This window comes from Ursus arctos, unplaced genomic scaffold (assembly GCF_023065955.2).
Source record: "Ursus arctos isolate Adak ecotype North America unplaced genomic scaffold, UrsArc2.0 scaffold_12, whole genome shotgun sequence".
NCBI lineage: Eukaryota > Metazoa > Chordata > Mammalia > Carnivora > Ursidae > Ursus > Ursus arctos.
In genome coordinates, this window is record NW_026622786.1 from 20413637 (window position 1) to 20434130 (window position 20494).

The 20494-nt window shown below is 37.1% G+C and overlaps 1 protein-coding gene across 1 annotated transcript; it reads right to left on the reverse strand.

Annotated features, from left to right (window-relative positions):
* Positions 1-4775: 4775 nt before the first annotated feature.
* On the reverse strand, positions 4776-19691 carry LOC125280880 (pancreatic alpha-amylase-like). The gene is made up of 11 exons (XM_048220253.2): positions 19517-19691; positions 11430-11643; positions 10964-11110; positions 9933-10130; positions 9078-9308; positions 8171-8304; positions 7092-7214; positions 6899-6998; positions 6518-6636; positions 6286-6411; positions 4776-4976 (listed from the first exon to the last, which is right to left on the reverse strand). Exons 1-11 carry the CDS (start codon positions 19519-19521, stop codon positions 4787-4789), a joined length of 1587 nt encoding a protein of 528 aa, XP_048076210.1. The 5' UTR covers positions 19522-19691; the 3' UTR covers positions 4776-4786.
* Positions 19692-20494: the final 803 nt, after the last annotated feature.

Genomic DNA, 20494 nt, shown 5'->3' on the forward strand with positions numbered 1-20494 from the left:
GAACAGAATAGAGAGCCCAGAAATGGACCCTTGGCTCTTTGGGCAACTAATCTTTGACAAAGCAGGAAAAAACATCCAGTGGGAAAAAGACAGTTTCTTCAATAAATGGTGCTGGGAAAATTGGACAGCTATATGCAAAAGAATGAAACTTGACCACTCTCTCACACCATACACAAAGATAAACTCCAAATGGTTGAAAGACCTCGATGTGAGACAGGAATCCATCAAAATCCTTGAGGAGAACATAGGCTGCAACCTCTTTGACATCAGCCACAGCAACTTTTTTCATGACACATCTCCAAAGGCAAGAGAAACAAAAGAAAAAATGAACTTGTGGAACTTCATCAAGATAAAAAGCTTCTGCACAGCCAAGGAAACAGTCAAAAAAATTAAGAGGCTGCCCACAGAATGGGAGAAGATATTTGCAAATGACACTACAGATAAAAGACTGGTATCCAAGATCTACAAAGAATTTCTCATACTCAATACACGTGAAACATATAGTCAAATCAAAAAATGGGCAGAAGATATGAACAGACACTTTTCCAATGAAGACATACAAATGGCTAACAGACACATGAAAAAAATGTTCAAAATCATTAGCCATCAGGGAAATTCAAATCAAAACCACACTGAGATACCACCTTACGCCAGTTAGAATGGCAAAAATTGACAAGGCAGGAAACAACAAATGTTGGAGAGGATGTGGAGAAAGGGGATCCCTCTTACACTGTTGGTGGGAATGCAAGTTGGTACAGCCACTTTGGAAAACAGTGTGGAGGTCCCTTAAAAAGTTAAAAATTGAGCTACCCTATGATCCAGCCATTGCACTACTGTGTATTTACCCCAAAGATACAGACGTATTGAAGAGAAGGGCCATATGCACCCCAATGTTCATAGCAGCATTGTCCACAATAGCTAAATCATGGAAGGAGCTGAGATGCCCTTCAACATATGACTGGGTTAAGAAGATGTGGTCCATATATACAATGGAATATTACTCATCCATCAGAAAGAACGATTACACAACATTTGCAGCAACATGGACGGGACTGGAGGAGATTATGCTAAGTGAAATAAGTCAAGCAAAGAAAGACAATTATCATATGGTTTCACTCATTTATGGAACATAAGACGTGGGAGGATCGGTGGGAGAAGGAAGGGAAGAATGAAGGGGGGGTAAACAGAAGGGGAGTTGGCCATGGGAGACTGTGGACTCTGGGAAACAAACTGAAGGCTTCAAAGGGGAGGGGGTGGGGGATTGGGATGGACCAGTGATGGGTATTAAGGAGGGCACATATTGCATGGTGCACTGGGTGTTATATGCAAATAATGAATCATGGAACATTGCCTCAAGAACTGGGGATCTACTGTATGGTGACTAATATAACAAAATAAAAATTATTAAAAGAAAAAAAAGATCCCCTTTTGTATTTGCCTAGCTTACCCTCCTAATGTTCATCTTCTGCCCCCTTGCTGAGAGTATAGATGTCATTGCTCCCAACTATTTACCTGAGTACCCCATCATTACCTGAGTATCATGGACACTCTGCTCCCCTGTTAACCAACAGGAAATTCTTTTTTTTTTAAGACTTTATTTACTTATTAGAGAGAGAGAGAAAGAGCAGGTGGTGGAGGGGTAGAAGGTGCTGAAGAAGCAGACTCCCTGCTGGCCTCATGCAGGGCTCAAACCCAGGACCCTGGGATCATGACCTGAGCTAAAGGCAGACACTTATCCCACTGAGCCACCCAAGTGCCCCCCACCAGGAAATTCTTAAAAGTGTTCCCTAGGTACAATCTTATATAAAAGAAAGCGTGTAATTCTGATATGTTACCAAACTGGTAAGAGAATCCCAGCCCCTAGCTTGTGGTTACTCTCCCTGTTTCCATCCTGCAATGCCTTTGTTATAAACAATAAAGTCTGGCTTTAAGTTGTGCACCTGTGGTCTTTCTCTCATAATAATGGAGGTAAAATAAGAGATTTTAGTTGTTTAATAAACGGATGAAGAGGTAGTGGCAGTTGAGAGAGAAAATAGCAAATATTTGTAAAATAAAACTGTGATTAGATCTAGGAGATATAATAGAAGGGTATTTCAGAGATGAGACCCAGATTTGTTACTTACATAAGTGAATGAATGATGATGCCAGTCACTGAGTTAAGGAACATTTATAAAGAATAGGAGCCAGCCATAATTGGGCATTCCAAAGAATGTGAGGACAAACATGCAAAAAAGTCCCCAAGATGAAAAATAACATGTCATATACAAGAAAACAGAGAAAAGCCAGCATGGCTGAGGGTATGGGATTGCCAAGAGAAAGAGCAAAGCTGAGTGTGGAGAGCTACTTTAATGCAAGACAACGTGTGGTTTTGTGGGTTATCATGAGTAGTTGGGATTTTATCCTAAATGCAATAAAAATTTGAGAATTTTAAGCATGACAGTTATAATTTGCTTTAAATTTTATGACTGTTCTTTTGTGGTTTTTAGTAAAATAGACTGAGGGAGTAAAGCAGTACAAACAGATCACTCGTTTTGGAATACAAGTGAGATATGATGATGACCTGGATGAAGAGGCAGATGATACAAAATAAGTGCAAGGAACCAAGAGATAATTTGAGGATACAATTAATAGGTCATGCTAAGGTTTATGTGAGGGGATTGGGCTTTGTTGAGAGAAGGGGAAAAGTCAAGGTGATACCCTAGGTTTCTAAGTAAGTAGTGAGACAGGGCACCAGGGAGTAAGCAAAAAGCTTGCTGAAGAAAAAAAAATGATGGTTACATTCTGAATATGTTAAGTATAAGACATCTGTGAAATCTTGAAGTGGAGTCAAACATCTGTTGGAAATGTGAGGCTAAAGTCCAAGAAAAGATCTGCATTGGAGATATAGGTCTTCATGTAAAAGTCTGTGTTTTAAATCCATGGAAAAGATTGCAAACACTTAGAAGGGAGAGGATTAAAAAAAGAGAGAGAATTAGATCCAAATGAGTCTTTAGGTTGAACAGAAGATAAGCCAGTAAAAGAATCTGAAAAAGAGCAACCAGTGAGAGAAAAGGAAAACTGGAGAGTAGACAGAGGCTGAAGGACGAGAGGAAGAGAGGGTGGCTCACCATGTTGAATACTGTTGCAAAATAAAGTAAAATGAAGATAGAGAAGTACATTGGATTAGTAAACATCACTGTTTTTGGTGATGTTGACAAGAGCAGATTCAGTGAAGTCATGATTAGAAACTGGATGATGAGGAGATGAAAATGACTAATGTTGAAGATGTAGAGACTACGTGGCAAAAACAGAAGTTTGACTAGGAAAGGAAGCAAAGAAGTGGGCTGTACCTAGAAAAAATCTGAGAGTCATGGATTTTTTAGGTGCAAGACTAATACATGTAATCTAAGGGGACTAATCTAGCAGAAAGGGAAAGATTATGAAATTGGAAGAGACAGGATAATCTTTTCTTTTTTTAAGAGAGGGAGAAAGAGAGAGATGTGGGGAAAGGGGCAGAGGAAGAGGGAGAGAGAGAGAATTTTAAGCAGACTCCATGCCCAGTGCAGAGCCCCATGCGGGGCTTGATCGCACAACCCTGAGATCATGACCTGGGCTAAAATCAAGTCTGATGCTGAACAGATTTGAGCCACCCAGACATGCTGAGAAAGAGTAATCTAAGAAATAAAGTCCCCCATGATATAAAAATCGGGTGATATTAACACACGAGGAAGATGGCCTTTAGTATAATGAAGTACACTTTCTTCATTAGGACTGGAGGAAAGAAGAAAATAAGAAGAGAGAGTTTCCAAATTATGGCTTTTATTGTATCAGTCAAGCATAAGAAAAACAACTGAGAGTTTTATAAGACCCAGATGAGATCCTTACCAAATTCCACATTTAAAGTCAAGGTGAAGGAAAATGAACAGCTAGAGGATCAGGAAGAAAATCCAGAACATACGGCGTAATGAAAGTCCTAAGTAATTACATCCATCCATACGGGGGGTTAAGAAATGGAACAAAAAACCCATACATCTACATCAAGTTAAAGACATTACAAAGAGAAGAGAAAAATATAGAAAGAAAGTAGAAGATTCCTATGAGTTCCATAAAATTAAGACATATATCTTGCATAATTTAAATTTATTTTATTTTTTAACTTATTAACTGTAGACGGTCTTTCATAAAGTTGAAGTCGCTCAAATGCTATAACTTTGTATGGGAATCATTAAATCAGCTCTCCCTAAATGTTAGAAACACTTGATGGAAGAAATACATAAATACACGCTGGGAAATTTGGTATTAATGGCAACAAACATATTTGTTAAGATGTCTCTCCGAATTCTTAGAAATTCCATTGACACATGACAAGACATCATGAGTCTCCTAAAATATAACATGATGTTAATTGTAGCAATCTCATAATTATATAATTACATGTGATTTTTTATGGTTTTCTGAGTTTTTCTTTTTTTTTTTTTAAAGATTTTATTTATTTAGTTGACAGAGATAGAGACAGCCAGCGAGAGAGGGAACACAAGCAGGGGGAGTGGGAGAGGAAGAAGCAGGCTCCCAGCAGAGGAGCCTGATGCGGGGCTCGATCCCAGAATGCCGGGATCACGCCCTGAGCCGAAGGCAGACGCTTAACGACTGAGCCACCCAGGCGCCCCAAGTTTTCTGAGTTTTTCAAGTTGATTACTTATAGCTTTTACCAAAAATTAATGAATTATAAAAACACAAACACACACACACACGGAAAGAAATACACTTGGCTATTTCTCTGAGTATGCGTATTTATTTATTTCAAATTTTACAATTTAGATTCAGCATGAATTGCAATGAATGGATCTTCAGCAGTGTTACTAATGGAAAAATGAGCATTTCCATCCCCAGAAACATAGATTTTGATTCCTGTACAATTGCCGTCAATTTTGTCTCCAGAAATGACATCACAATATGTGCCGGCAGGAAGACCAGTTTGCAAAGTTGAAGATAATGCCCTATAAAATAAAACTTAAGATTTAACTTGAATTCATCACAATTAAAAGCAAGAATTCAGATTATCTCTAGAGGCTGAACTTTGTGCTGTAGAGCCCTAAGCAGTCAAGGTCTCAGTGAGAAGAAAATGCAGAGACCTCTCCAGTAGATGTGAACAGTTTTCCAAGACTGAAAGTAATCTTACAGAAGACTTAGCGATTCCCTAGTCAGCAGTGAATATTATCACGAAATTACGGCTGAGGGACTATTAGTGAAGATTTGAGTGAATTGTCACCCTTAGATAAAAGTCCTTCCTGTGGTAAACAGATATTTTAAATATGTCCTCATCTAAACTTAAGAAAATACTAATTATGTTCAATAATTTAAATTTGATTATTACTACAAAAATCTTTTCACAAGAGGAGAAAGTGAATTTGGGCTGGAGATAAAAATAATCCAGTATTTTTATGAACAAGTGTATGGTTTGAAATATAAAGCTGTCTCATAAATTTATTTTCCTTCTCCCATCCAAAAGACAGAAATTAAAGGACTAGCCATAGCTTCTTTTGGCAAGAAAGAGATATATTTGTTTTACCTTTTTGTCAGCAAAATATAATATAGGCTAAAATGAGCTAAGCATGAGTGAAAGTAGGCCTTGGAACTGAGACTTTTCAACTGCTTGTGAAGACATCTTGTAAGCCATACTTCTCTATACTAGGGAATCAATACACTCGAGGCAGACGATGGAAGTATAAGCAAATGAAAGTAAGAAGAAGTCTCAGAACTAAAACTTGAATATCTCCTGAGGTGAATCACTGACCAACCATAAGATACATGTTCTTTATACATACGCTTTGAAAAATATATTATTTGTCAGAGATACAAGGAAGTGAAAAAAGAAGACCAAAAAACCAGATATATGAATACTTGAAAAAAAGAGTTAAAAACATGTACTTCAGTATTGAGGCAATATTTTCCCATTATATAAAAAGGGAAGGGGGGCTATAAGACATGTTCTTCTAGTGCTTTCACAACCTTTATATTAACTACTCTGTGTATTTGGGGTGGGGTGTATATGCGAGCCTATATGGGTGCCTCGTATCTGCACATGATAGGCAAGGATGCACATGAAATAACTCTACTTTGAACAGAAAGCCCTTATAAAGAAATCAGAAGAGAAGCATCATCATTTTTCTTCCAATTTCCGTGGTTTTTTAATCTGCTGACTACATACTGTTCTCAGAAACGAGAAAAGTAAATGTGCAAGAAGAGAAAGTAGTAAACCAAGAACATATTGGGATAAAATATGATTTCTAATTGATATCTACTTACCAGTCATCATTGTTAAAGACAATGAATCCTCTGTTTCCTCTTCCAAAAGCTACTTGGTTGCTACCGTTATCCCACCAGTTTGTAAAAGGTTGGCCATCAACTACATTACGGAACGCAACCATGTTCCTAAAAATAAAACACCACATAAAATGCTGGTGAATATGTTAACAGTTTGAAATAAAATGTTAAGAATGTTTATTACTAGAGGACATCTCTAGATAAGAATGCCCACCTTATTTGACGCCATCGATGTTCACAGACCCAATCGTTACCACAAGTAGTGTCGGGATTAATAGTAACTTCTTTAATTACCCCATTATTATTTGGTGGTCCAATCCAATCATTAACATCCTAAAGTAAAGAGAAAAAATTTTAAAAAGCTCAGACTTTTTAACATCTCAAGTATTTATCTCTTTCCTCTCCAGTCCACCAAACCCAGTATGTCTTGTGTCTCTGAGTTGTTTTCAGTTGGAATCTAACTCCCTCAGTATTTTTATAGCCTTTTACCAAGTTCTGACCATTTTCTCCCCAATTTTTCATTCTCTAGTGCCATATTTTAAAACTGCCTTCCCTTTCTTGAGAAAAAGATATTTTGGATAAAACAAAAACTTACTACTCCATTTTGAAAATATCTTGACCAACGGAAGCTTGACATTACTCGTGTAAATCCATATGGATGAGCGAGCATAAATCCAACTCCCATTTTGTACAGTCTGAAGGTTACAAAATGATATCATCATAGAAGACAACAATATTTTTAGTGTCATTAAAAGGTAGGTAGAAAAGGGGGGGGCTTTATTTCCTACCTGGCGTCCCAGAACGTAAGAATAGATGCTCCTCCAGCTCCGTGTCCTCGCTGATTGTCATGGTTATCCACAAAGACAAGTGCTCTATCAGAAGGCATGAAACCCCATCCTTCTCCCCAGTTCCTATTAAAACACGTATGCACACACAAACATGTATTCCTTTCCAATAGCTTTAGGGTACTTCTTTTGGTATAGCAGGCCTAAATGAAATTCTCTAATTAAATGATTATTCTATAGGAGGTTTTAAAAATATCTATAAATTATATATAGATATATTATACATTCCATGCATGTATGTATGTATGTGTCTATGAATTACTTGTATTACATTCATGTTACAGTTGCAAGATTCTTGTTATAAAAAAGTCATTTCAGAGATTTCAGTACATCATAATTTAGATGAAACTTCAGAATGATCAACATACATATGATATTACACAAAATGGAAAACTGGGTTAAAAGTAGGTTTCACTCTTATATTGATATAATATAAATATTCTAATATTTGAAAATAATTAATTGATAATAATATTTGTAAATTCCCCTAGCATAGCCATGTTGTAACTATTCAAAATGATACAATCATTTAAATAATAACGTAGTCTTCACATATTATATTGCAAACATTAGTCAAATGTAGTATAGTTATATAATCCATAAAGTCTCTAGCGTGTGTTTTGGGTTTCTCGTGATCCTCATGATTGACATTCTAAATAAAAAAGATGTTAAATTGGAATTTGGGGAACTGTAATCCTGATTACCAACAATTGAATCCTTAAAAGTTCTAAATAAGTTCCTAAACTACTTCAGATTGGGATAATAAGACTAACACATCTGTGAAATAATTTAAAAGACAACTCAGGGGTGCCTGGGTGGCTCAGCCAATAGGAGTCTGCCTTTGGCTCAGATAATGAACCCAGGGTCCTGGGATCCAGCCCTGCATCGGGCTCCCGGCTCCGCGGGAAGCCTGCTTCTCCCTCTCACACTCCCTTTGCTTGTGTTCCTTCTCTCGCTGTCTCTCTCTGTCAAATAAATAAATAAAATCTTAAAAAAAAAGAGAGAAATCATATTTCATTCACTTTAAATAAGCCATCTTCTCTCCATTCCATCTGCGCAGGACTGTGCCTAGTTTTGCACCATACTTGAATTCTGTCACACGGCCATTTCCAAAGTACTCCTCGCTTTTAATTGGCTCACCACCCAGATCAATTACCTAGCAGAAATATAGGGAAAATATCATTTTAAATAAGAACTTTAAAGATTTTCACCAACAAGTTAACATTATATAGAAAATGGCTTGAAATTATTTATATTGTTTGAAATACCCCAAATGGTTTTCCTTAAGGCAAGATTCTTTTTCTGTGCTAAATTATACAGTACAATATTAAAAATAACATGATAACAAGGTGACCTGTTGTCCTGTGAGAATGTGGACCTACTTTTACTCTTGCACATAGACAATAATAACAATGACTCGCATTTCTATAGCACTTGAGATCTGGTTCACAACATTTCTAAGTGCTTGACAAATATTAACTTACTAACATTTAGACAAAGACATAACTATGATCATATCCCTTTTCTTCACATGAAAAGACAAATGTCGCAGAGAGAGGTTAATCAATTTGGCTAAGTGAACACAGCAAATAGTGCTATAGGCAACATTAAAACTCAGATAGGCTGGCTCAAGAAAACCACTCTCATATTATCTGCCTTTTGTAATGGTTTCTGGGGAGACAGTAAATAACACAGATGTTTGCAGCCTAAATAAATTCTCTGCACTTCCATAAAATCTCTTGTGATAAAGAGTTAGATGTTAGAGACTGTCTCAATAAAATAGGGTTCAAGAAAACTCTTCCATATAAACGAGCCAGCCATTAAAGAACAGAAGTTGTATTCATTAAATCTATCACTTATTTTCTAATTAACTAAATGATCTTATTTCATATACCCATGAAATGTAGATATATACAGGTATTAATGTACCTCCTGGAAAATGAAAGGTTTACTTCCTTCAGAGAACCACTGTGTATTTAGATTATGCAGTTTATCCAAAACGGCCTTGATGTCTCCAGGCCACATGTGCTTAGAAGCATCAATTCTGAACCCCGCTACACCAATGTCGATGAGGCGGTTCATATATTCAGCAATCGTGGAACGCACATAGTCTTTCTCCAGCGCAAGATCAAGAAGACCAACCAGACGACAATCTCGGACCTATTAAGGTAAAAATTTTGTGACTGATACACAAAACATCGCCTCTACCTGATAATCCATTTGATAATGCATTCATTTATTCATTAACAGATATTTCGGTAGTGTCTTTGCATTGGAAACTGGAGAAGCTGACATTCTCGTATGGACATACCTTTGAAACATTTTCTAGTATAAAAATGGAGTATGGAGGAAATAAAGTAGACGAGTTTTTTGACTGGAACAAATTAAATGGGGGAAAATGCTTTAAATCTTGATCTGCATTTCTTTTCTTTTCTTTTTTTTTAAGATTTTACTGATTTATTGGACAGAGAGACACACAGCGAGAGAGGGCATACCAGCAGGGGGCGGGGGAGAGGGAGAAGCAGGCTTCCTACTGAGCAGGGAGCCTAATGCAGGGCTCCATCCCTGGACCCTGGGATCATGACCTGAGTCTAAGGCAGACGCTCAACGACTGAGCCACCCAGGCGCCCCTGTGTTTCTTATTTTTAAAGAGTCAAACTTGGAATCCTCTTTTCCTAAGGAATCCAGGCCAGTATTTAAAATGAAGATCAATAAACTACATGTAGATAATTAAACACAGATAGCTCTTTATCCAGATCACTGTGGGTTTTTTCCTTTAATTACCTGATAAGGATCATTATAGCTCTCAATGTCTCCACTTCCAGTTTTACATTTACCATCATTAAAATCCCAACCAGAGTATGGGACTGCTGGAAAATCTCTACTTCCAGGGTTGAAGTAGCTTCCACAAGTACTGCTCGTTCCTGCACTCGCAGCATTCCCACACATATGATTAATGACAGCATCCACATAAATACGGACCTGAAAAACAAAGTTTCTATTTCAGTTGGACTTATAGAGAGGTAGAAATCTATGTAGTATTATTGACTAAACTTTCTGGTATGTTAATCGCACTCCAAAATAGGTCTTTGTTATTTTTTAACTTATCTTCTTAGTAAGCCAAAAGTCAAGCGTGAAGGGAAATCAATGTGAACTGAATACCTATCTGCATTCTACCGTCTTGGTAAAATACTTACCTATCTGATAAACTGATAGAACTAAAACTACCATAACTATGAAAAAATGCAAACAGTCTTTTTTGCGGGGAGGTAAGAATCAGCTAAGACAGGAGAGCGTAGTGGTCTTTGAAATTTCCATGCATCCTCCTAAGAAAGAAGCAGCAAGTCTCTATTATCTACTTCGCATCCGAAGGCAAATATTGTCTCTCATGCTCCCCCTCAGAAAGAATATAACGATTTACCATCAAAAACCCCTACGTGAAAGAGGACCCGGAAATGACAGGTGGAGTTACAAGTCACATCAAAATTACAGCAAATATTGCAACTGGCATTTCCAATTCCTAACTAGAAAGGGATTCCCCAGAAATGTGTATAGTTATAGGCCTGAAAGCTGATACTTGCTTTATAAACAAGTTCGGCTTTAAACTGTGACTTAAATTTCTTTAGTAGACAAATAGCACATATACAGGAATTTGCGCAGCTGAACATAAGGTAATAACTAAGTGTTAGTTATAGCTTAAGTGTAAAGTAAAATGAAAAATAAACAGGGAACACATTCTGCTCTGAAGGAACGGGAGAGAGGAGAGAGAGATTATTTTCCTGATTATTTTTTAAAGGAAACTTTAATGCACTTACACCAACGTTGTTACATCGAGTCACCATGTTTTTGAATTCATCTTCATTTCCGGATCTTGTGCATAACTTGTAGCTAATTGGTTGGTACCTTTCCCACCAAGGTCTAAAAGGGTTATTAACCACAAGATTTTCATTGGGTGGAGAGATCTACCAATAAAAAATCATAGTAAGTATCAATTTATGGGTTACTTTATATCACTGGATACTCTAGAAACTAACCAATAATCTAAAATAATTTCTGAATCTTTGCATATACAGCTACATCTTTAGCAACAAATGAAAATATTAACAGCATATTGGAAACGTCCTGCTGAAGAAAGCTTATATCAGAAACAAAACATAAAGCTGCCAACAATCCTAAACTTTTTTCTTCCTCGGTAAAATGTTCCAGCTTTACCGATACATATCACAATACCATATACTACAAGGATAGCAAACTGCAATTTCTACTATGAACAATACCCACCTGAACCCCTCCAAATCCTTTTGGAGCTAAGTATCGCTCACATTCAAGAGCAATGTCAACCCAGCGCCACTCGAACAGATGGACTATAGATGTCCGTCCAGGTTTGGTATTTGGGTCATACTGAGCCCAACAGAACCCAATGACGGAAAGCAATAGAAAGAACTTCATTTTGCTTTGAAGTTGCCAGCATTCTTTCCAGCCACTATTTATCCTCCTGTAAGAAACACATTTTCCTAAGTAAATGTTAACATGAATAAATACGTAGGGCGTAAACTGTTTATTCATAATCAGAAAAGGATTATTAATAGTAATACTAACGGATAAAGAATATCTATGAACAACCTGCCAGGAAAACAATCTCCATGACCTTTTAGAACTTAATATTTTCCTTATGGAGAGAATATTAACCTTTTTAAACATCTGGCAGTTTATATGTAAAGAATTCTTAATCGTGTATTATTTAATTAGCATTAGGGTTTATTTCCGAAGTCCTTCACTGATAGAAGGAAAATCACAACCAGAGCCAACGGATTTTTAGTCAAAACATTGTCTTGACCATCTATTTGCAAACATTATAGTGTTTCAATTTCAAAAAGGAAAAGGATACTCAATTCAGTTCTATTTTTACACCACCAATTCTAATTTTTAGTTAAGTTTCTACATTAACATTTAAGAAACCATTTGGAAGTTGAATGTCCATGAATTGAAGAAACAGACCCTTTTCCCACCTCCATCAAATCATGTGCTTAGTGCAAAGGCTATAGCAGTAGACTGTTTGGATTTTTTTTCTTTTAACTAAATATCTCTCCTACCCAATAGGACACTAAATTGATGAATTCAGTCCCATTTCTGCCTGAATGTAAGTAAAAACCTATAAAAGAGAATACTAGTACAGGTGGGGAAAACTTAATCCATTAACCCGACAAGCATTAACTGAATGCTGCTCTTTGCTAAGCATGTGGATGTATTCAGGATACAGTGATGAATAAAACAGGATTCTAACTCTCAAGGAGCTTACATTCTATTGTGGAAAGAAAATATAGGATTGCACAACATCACTGACCATCAGGGAAATACAAATCAAAACTATAATTAGATATCACCTCACACCTGTCACAATGGCTAAAATTAACAACACAAGAAACAACAGGTGTTGGCAAAGAGGCAGAGAAAGGGGAACCCTCTTACGCTGTTGGTGGGAATAAAAACAGGTGCAACTACTGTAGGAAAAGAGTACGGAGGTTCCTCAAAAAGTTAAAAATAGGACTACCCTATGATCCAGCAACTTCGCTACTAGGTATTCACCCAAACGATACACAAATGCAGATTCAAAGGGGTACATGAACCCCTAGGCAGTTAGCAGCATTATCAACAATAGCCAAACTATGGAAAAAGCCCAAATGTCCATCGACTGATGAATGGATAGAGAAGTGGTATATATATATATGTGTGTGTGTGTGTGTGTGTGTGTGTATCGTGTGTAACGGTACACACACACACACACAATGGAATGTTAGCCATAAAAAAGAATGAAATCTTGCCATTTGCAACAAAGTGGATGGAACTAGAATGGGTTATGCTAAGTGAAATAAGTCAAGCAGAGAAAGACAATTATCATATGGTTTCACTCCTATGTGGAACATAAGGAACAGTGTGGAGGACCACAAGGGAAGGGAAGGGAAGGAAAACTGAATGGGAAGAAATCAGAGAGGGAGACAAAGCATGAGAGACTCTGGACTCCAGGAAACAAACTGAGGGTTATAGAAGGGAGGAGGGTGGGGGGATGTGGTAACCAGGTGATGGGTATTAAGGAGGGCACATATTGTGATGAGCGCTGGGTGTTATACACAACTAATGAATCATTGAACGCTACATCAAAAACTAGTGAGGTACTATATGTTGGCTAACTGAACAGAATTTTCAAAAAAGGAAAAAAATAAGATAAAAACAGAAAAGGGGCAAACCATAAGGGACTGTATAGTTAAGAGAACAAACTGAGGGTTGCTGGAGGGGAAGTGGGTTGGGGATGTTCTAGATGGGTAATGGGTTTTCAAGAGAACACTTGTTAGGATGAGCGCTGGGTGTTATATGTAAGTGATGAATCACTAAATTCTGCTCCTGAAACCAATACTACACTATATGTTAACTAAGTTGATTTAAACAAAATTAGAAAAAAAACGAAATCTTTTGCCACTTGTAACAACACGGATGGACCTGGAGTTTATTATGCTAAGCAAAGTAAGTCAATCAGAGAAAGACAACTATCATATGATTTCACTCATATGAGGAATTTAAGAACTAAAACAGATGGGGCGCCTGGGTGCCTCAGTCCCTTAAGTGTCTGCCTTCCATTCAGGTCATGATCCCAGGGTATTCGGATGGAGTCTTGCATTGGGCTCCCTACTCCGCGGGGAGTCTACTTGTCCCTCTCCCTCTGCCCCTCACCTCCGCTTGTGCTTTCTCTTTTTCTGCACTCTCTCTCTCTAATTAATTAATTAATTAATTGAATTTTTAAAAATAAAATAAATTTTTAAAAAAGAAATAGAACAGATGACCATACGGAAGGGGGAAAAAAGAGGGGAGAGGGAAACAAACCATAAGAGATTCTTCACATTACAGAACAAAGTGAGGGTGGAGGGAGGTGGGTGTGGGATGGCCTAGATGGATGAGGGGCATTACGGAAGGCACTTGTTATGATGAGCACAGGGTGTTGTATGTTAAGTGATGAACCACTGATTTCTACTCCTGAAACCAATATTACACTATATGTTAACTAACTAGAATTTGTATAAAAATTTAGGAAAAGGAAGAGAAAGGGAAAAGAAAGAAAATATATGAGTAAATAATAGTAATAAAACAACTGAAGATGTCAATAAGAACTAGTATGAATTAACAGTAACAAATTGGAAAGTGACTTTGTCATCAAGGTATTTTAAACTGGATAGTCAGAAGATTTCTCTGTGGAAATGATTTTCAGCTAGGATTAGAAGCAGGCAGTCATGGTGAAGATGAGAGAAAGAGCAATCTAGAGGAAAGGACAACAGATAAAGCCCAAGGAAAGAAAAAACTGAAGTCACATTTAAAAAAACAAAAAAAGAGGGGCGCCTGGGTGGCTCAGTCTTTAAGTGTCTGCCTTGGCTCAGGGCATGATCCCCGTGTTCTGGGATCGAGCCCCACATCAGGATCTTCTGCTGGGGGCCTACTTCTTCCTCTCCCACTGCCCCTGCTTGTGTTCCCTCTCTCGCTGGCTGTCTCTACGTCTGTCAAATAAATACATAAAATCTTTAAAAAAAAACAAAAACAAAAACAGTGTAGCTAAACAATGTGTCATAAAGGGAAGGCTGAAATTATATGAAGTCTAGTAGGCCAGATAATATAGGAGGGACCTTCTAGAATGTAATGAGAGAGGCTTTGAGTCTGTAAAAAGCAGAGCTAAGAAAATTTGGTATACTTTATAGAATAAATCACTCTTGCTGCCATGAAGAAATTGGATTATGTGAAGACAAGAATAGAGGTAAGGAGATCACTTCGACATTTTGGTGGTCTAGGAAAGATATGGGTGGCTTGGACTAAGGGCACGGACAGGATATAATTCAGAGCCAAAAGGCACAATAGGTTTCTGAAGAGATGAGAGCTGAGGAATGAGGGAAAGAGAAAAATTACAGAAAGGTATTTGGTGATACCATTCACTAAGATGAAGAAAAACAAGGAGGTGCCAGTTTTAGGGAGGGTTACTTAGAACACTATGGTCCATAATTACTCCTCTATCAACCCTAATGTTCTCCTTTGTTCCTTCTTCTAACCCACCATGTAAACACAATCTGTCCTACTTTCTTAGTCAGTTCAAGTTGTTAAAACAAGATTATCATAGACTGGGTGGCTTAAACAACAAATTTTTATTTCTCATAGATCTGGAGGCTGGGAAGCCTGAAATCAAAAGGTCGGCAGTTCAGTGTCTGGTGAGAGCCCCCTTCCAGGACACAGATAGCCATTTTCTCCTCTATCTTTCTATGGTGGAAACAGAGAGACCTCCCGTCTCTTGCTTTTCTTATAAGGACACTGATCCCATCATGGGGCACCACTCTCATGACTTCATCTACAACTCATTACTTCTCAGAGGCCCCACAGCCTTATACTATTGCACTGGGAGTTAGGGTTTCAACATGGAAATCTGGGGGGAAAGAAGACACAAATGTGCCAGCCCTAACACTTACCCATCGCAAAACTAACACCTTCCAACATCCTTGTGTATCTAGTAACTATTCTTCCTTCCAAATGCAGTTGAACCAACGTCTTTTGAAGCTTATCCTGATATTCCCAGGCACAGTTAATAACTCCTCTGTATGATAGCTTTTTAACTTATATGACATTATTAAGCTGTATTTGATTTATATTGTGAATATATTGTAAATAACTAAGTATTTACATGTCCATCATTCTGTACCAAACTTCTTAAGGTAGACTTCCTATCTAATATTCATAGAAACTAGCAAAATAAATAGCATAATAGCTTATGTGATCAATAAATTGTTGTAACATAAGACTCTACATTCCAGGGACACCTGGGTGGCTCCAACATGGATCTCCAAGCTCAGCGCAGAGTCTGCTTCAAAATCTCTCTGCCCCTACACCCCCCTAAAATAATCAAATAAATCTTTAAAGAGCATGAATATCATTAAAGAAATAAAGTTTAGTGAATGAAAGAATGACAACACCATCATCATTCATAGTGCAATCCAGAGGCAGACTTGGTTTAGGGAAACTGAAGAACTAATGTCACGATATACTGAGTTGAAGGTATAAACAAACATTAAATATGAAGAGAAAAGTGGAGGGATTTGGACATTTTCAATAAAGTAATGATAGTCTCAGAAATGGCACACAAAATACTTAAGCACAGACACTGACCAATCAGAGCAGATACCATGCATAAACAACTAGTATGGATAGTCAATGAATATGGCTGAATTATCAGGCTTGCAGAGCTGGATCCTTAAGACTTGACAAGATAGCAAGAGAGATGTTGAATCCAAAGTTATAATGTTGGGTAAAGCCCAGCAGTCTATATGATAGGGCAGGTCAGAGAGAGCATCTAAAGAGGTAACTTTAAAAGAGGAAGTGCTGTTTCATTACCAGAGAAAGGTTTTCTTTTTCTTTTTTAAAAGATTTTGTCTATTTATTTGACAGAGACAGAGAGAGAGAGAGAGAGCGCACAAGCAAAGAGAGCAGCAGGCAAAGGGAGAGGGAGAGGCAGGTTCCCTGCTCAGATGCCAGGACCCTGGGATCATAACCTGAGCCGAGAGCAGACGCTTAACCAACTGAGCCACCCAGGCACCGGAGAAAGGTTTTCAAAAACAAACAAGAAGGACTAAATTTGCAAGGAAGACAAGAAACTAACTGGATGTAGATGAATATTAGAATGAGAGGAGAGAAGACTGACTAGACAGTGGATGATATGGGGCTGATGGTGATAAAAAGTTGAGAATTGGATAACAGCATGGTTTGAACTTCCTACTGGACTTAAGCTTCCAAATGTTAAGAAAATGACCTTAAGTGTTAGATAAACCGCAGTTTAAATCCTGACCTTGTCATTTATTATCCGCATGACCCGGGAAAATAATCTCTCTCTTTTTTTTTTTTTTTTTTTTTGGAAAATAATCTCTTCAAGTTTATCTATGAACTAGAAAAAGTAATATGTACGTCATAAAGTTGTCACAATGACTGAGTGAATAAACACCAATAAAGCTGTTACCCCGGTGCATGATACATTAAAAACTCAATATATCTGGTTTCTGTAATGTTGTTATTACTGCTTTGTTATTTTTATTGCTGGTACTATTCAAACTGCTCTAAACTCATGCTCTCTTTCCACTTCCACTTCTAGTCTCTTGGACATTCTCTCTTTCCATGCCACTCTTTCCAAATTCTAATACTTTCTACTCTGAAGTATTTGTTTAACCCCTGCCCCTGCCCAAGAATTGATAGTGGTAAGAAGGAGCCAGCTAAGTTCTCCACCTGCTCTTTTTCCACACTTTCCTTTCTTTTCCTCTCTTGTTGTTTTAACCTCTTTAGAGAGTCTGGGAGATCCCATGTTGATTTTGAAATAACTTCTCATCACTGCCACATCAATTAACTCTGAACTGTTTTTAATACTGTTTCACATGTACTTTAGGATGTTATTTAAAAAATAAATAACTGGCAGACATAAACTGAGAAATTTTACTAGCATCCCAGCATAGGTGGATGCATACAATTATACAATAATCTCCTATCAGGGGTCAGTCATTGTCACAGATTTTCTCATTTAATCTGAATTTTCATCTCAATCAATCTAAAGAGCTATAAACTCCATAGCAGAGGCATTAAGACAACTAAAGAGTCTTTATATCTTGTGAAGTAAAATGTGCAAACAAATCCTTGACATCTTTCATATCAATAACAAAATAAAAAAAGGGGCACCTGGATGCCTCAGTCAATTAAGCACCTGTCTTTGGCTCAGGTCATGATCCTGGGGTCCTGGGGATCAAGCCACATGTCTGGCTCCCTGCTCAGGAGGGAGCCTGCTTCTCCCTCTCCCTCAGTCCCTTCCCCCCACTGGTGCTCCCTTTCTTTCAAATAAATAAAAAAATATTTTTAAAAAAATAACAAAACAAAATACAAGAACTTGGAATAGTTGTAATGTCTACTTCCCATTATGGATTTCCTAAAATTGTTGTCCTCAGAGAAGATAATCGCCGTTATTAATACTAATATCAATGCTCTGTTGCCCACATCTCATATTGCCTGGATTGCCTTACAAAGAGGAAACTTCTTTCTATTTTAAAGCTTTAAGGGCTACTAGAATATGTCAAGTGAGATGTATTGGGAGTTCCTTAAAAATATAAACTAGGACATTTGCTAATATCCTATCAACAAAGCAATAGTCCTTAAGAAGTATTTATTTTTGAAGTGCCAATAAAACATAACAATACAAAAAATACTATTAACTTAGACTTCTCTATAAGTTGGCTAGTTTCTGGTGTTTTCAAGTATTTTTTCTCAATCCATATTGAGATATTTGTTATTTTATTTAATATCCACAATATAAATGACATCATAGGGGAATGGCTCCAGAATATCCAGGCTTTCTCTTAACACATGAAATATCATAAATTTAGTGATTCAGCTTGAAGTCTACTTAAATCATACCATGTCAATAACAGAATAAAGGAGCTCTATTAAAGTGTTAGGTAAAAAGTAGTAGTCAAAAAACTAGTATCTATTTCTAGAGCATTCTTCATACTTACATAAATGTCAGTTACCTATATCAGTATTACCTATGACAGTGTTCTTTTCCTCCATCCAAAGCAGCCTTGAATCTCAGGCAGATAGTAATATATTTTTTAACATGGAAATGAACATTAACCAAGAAGAGACAAGTTACCTACTCTTACCATTTGTAGTTAGTAGCCTAGATACCTCACAGTTAAATATCTTTATACCAAGTTTTTTAATTAAAGTATCATTCAACATTTCAATGGCAATACCTTAAATGTCACATCTATGCTTATTTTGTCACTTTTATTTATCTCCAAGTATTTTTTTTCTACTTTCCTAGTTTTTAATATTCTAGAGCTTTAGGTAGTATTATTACTACAGTATTTGGTCAAGTTAGTGGTTTCTCTTACTGAAAAAAGGGATAATTCCTCTAAATCATACATTGAATCATGGATAAATATCTCCAAAATGTCTCCCGCAAGCTCTCTATCCACCCCTCCCAAAAAAGAAAAGAAAAGTAAAACACGAAAATGAAACTGAGCTTAAGATAATAAATCATGTGTGAAGGTTAGAGAAAAGAGGCAAATATAATCCAGTTTGCCTATCAGATTTCTTAAATGAGAGAAATATTTTGAGCCAAGGCTCAGACACACTTCAAACACAAATAGCACTTTTTGTGCCGCTGGAAACAAACTTGAGATGTCAACAAACCTAAAATAGACTGTGAACCTTTGAACAATATCAAATCATATGACAGAAACCATTTATTTCAAGACAAAAAGTGAGGTGTAGGGACTGCTTGATACTCATAACACATTAAAATAACTTACCACATCACTTCTTTAAATCAGCAAACTCTCAAATCCACAGGTCAGTCCTTTCAATTATAAACTAAAAATAGCACAGTTCTTGTTTTGCCTTCTCTTCAGTGAGGGAAATAATGCTGAATTTAGGGCTTTGTACATTTCCTATAATCTTTTTTTTTTTCAATAGGTACTCTTACAACTCTTCCCAATTCTGCAAACCTAATCTGTAAAAGAAAAGTCTAATGTGAGCTCTGCAGTGATACTTGATTGGTTAATATCACTCCTGATTCATGAACAAACCACTGTCTTCTCTCCTCTGCTCAGTCGGCTGCCCTGCCACCTCTTCCAAATACACTGTACCTTTTCAGTTGTTTGCTTTCTCTTTCTCTTTGCTTTCTCTCTTCCTTTCTCTTTCTCAGTATCCTCTCCCAATCTCAATTAGTCTTTTGTTTTCCTGAACCATCTATAGCAATCTGTAAGAAAAAAATTTTTTTTAACGATTTTATTTATTTGACAGCGAGAGAGAGACAGCGACAGAGGGAACACAAGCAGGGGGAGTGGGAGAGGAAGAAGCAGGCTTCCCTCCGAGCAGGGAACCCAATATGGGCCTTGATCCCAGGACCCTGGGATCATGACCTGAGCTGAAGCAGACGCTTAAGGACTGAGCCACCCAGGCGCACCTGTAGGAAAATATTTTGGTGAAATAACCTTAAGACACAGATTAAAATGATTGTGTCAGATTAAGTAAGTGTGACTAGGATGTAAACAAAGTCTCTAAACCAAAAATCTAATTTTGAATCTGAGTTTTGCCATCTACTATGTGAACCTTAGAGAAAACACAGCCTATAGATTGTATTTAGGTCTCAGTTGGACAATACGGGTAATCGTATTATTGATAAATATGATAGAAATACAAAAATAACTAAAAACAACTAATAATATGTATTGAGTGTAACTCTGTGCCATTTCAGTGTATTACCACTATGATTCCTCACATAAACG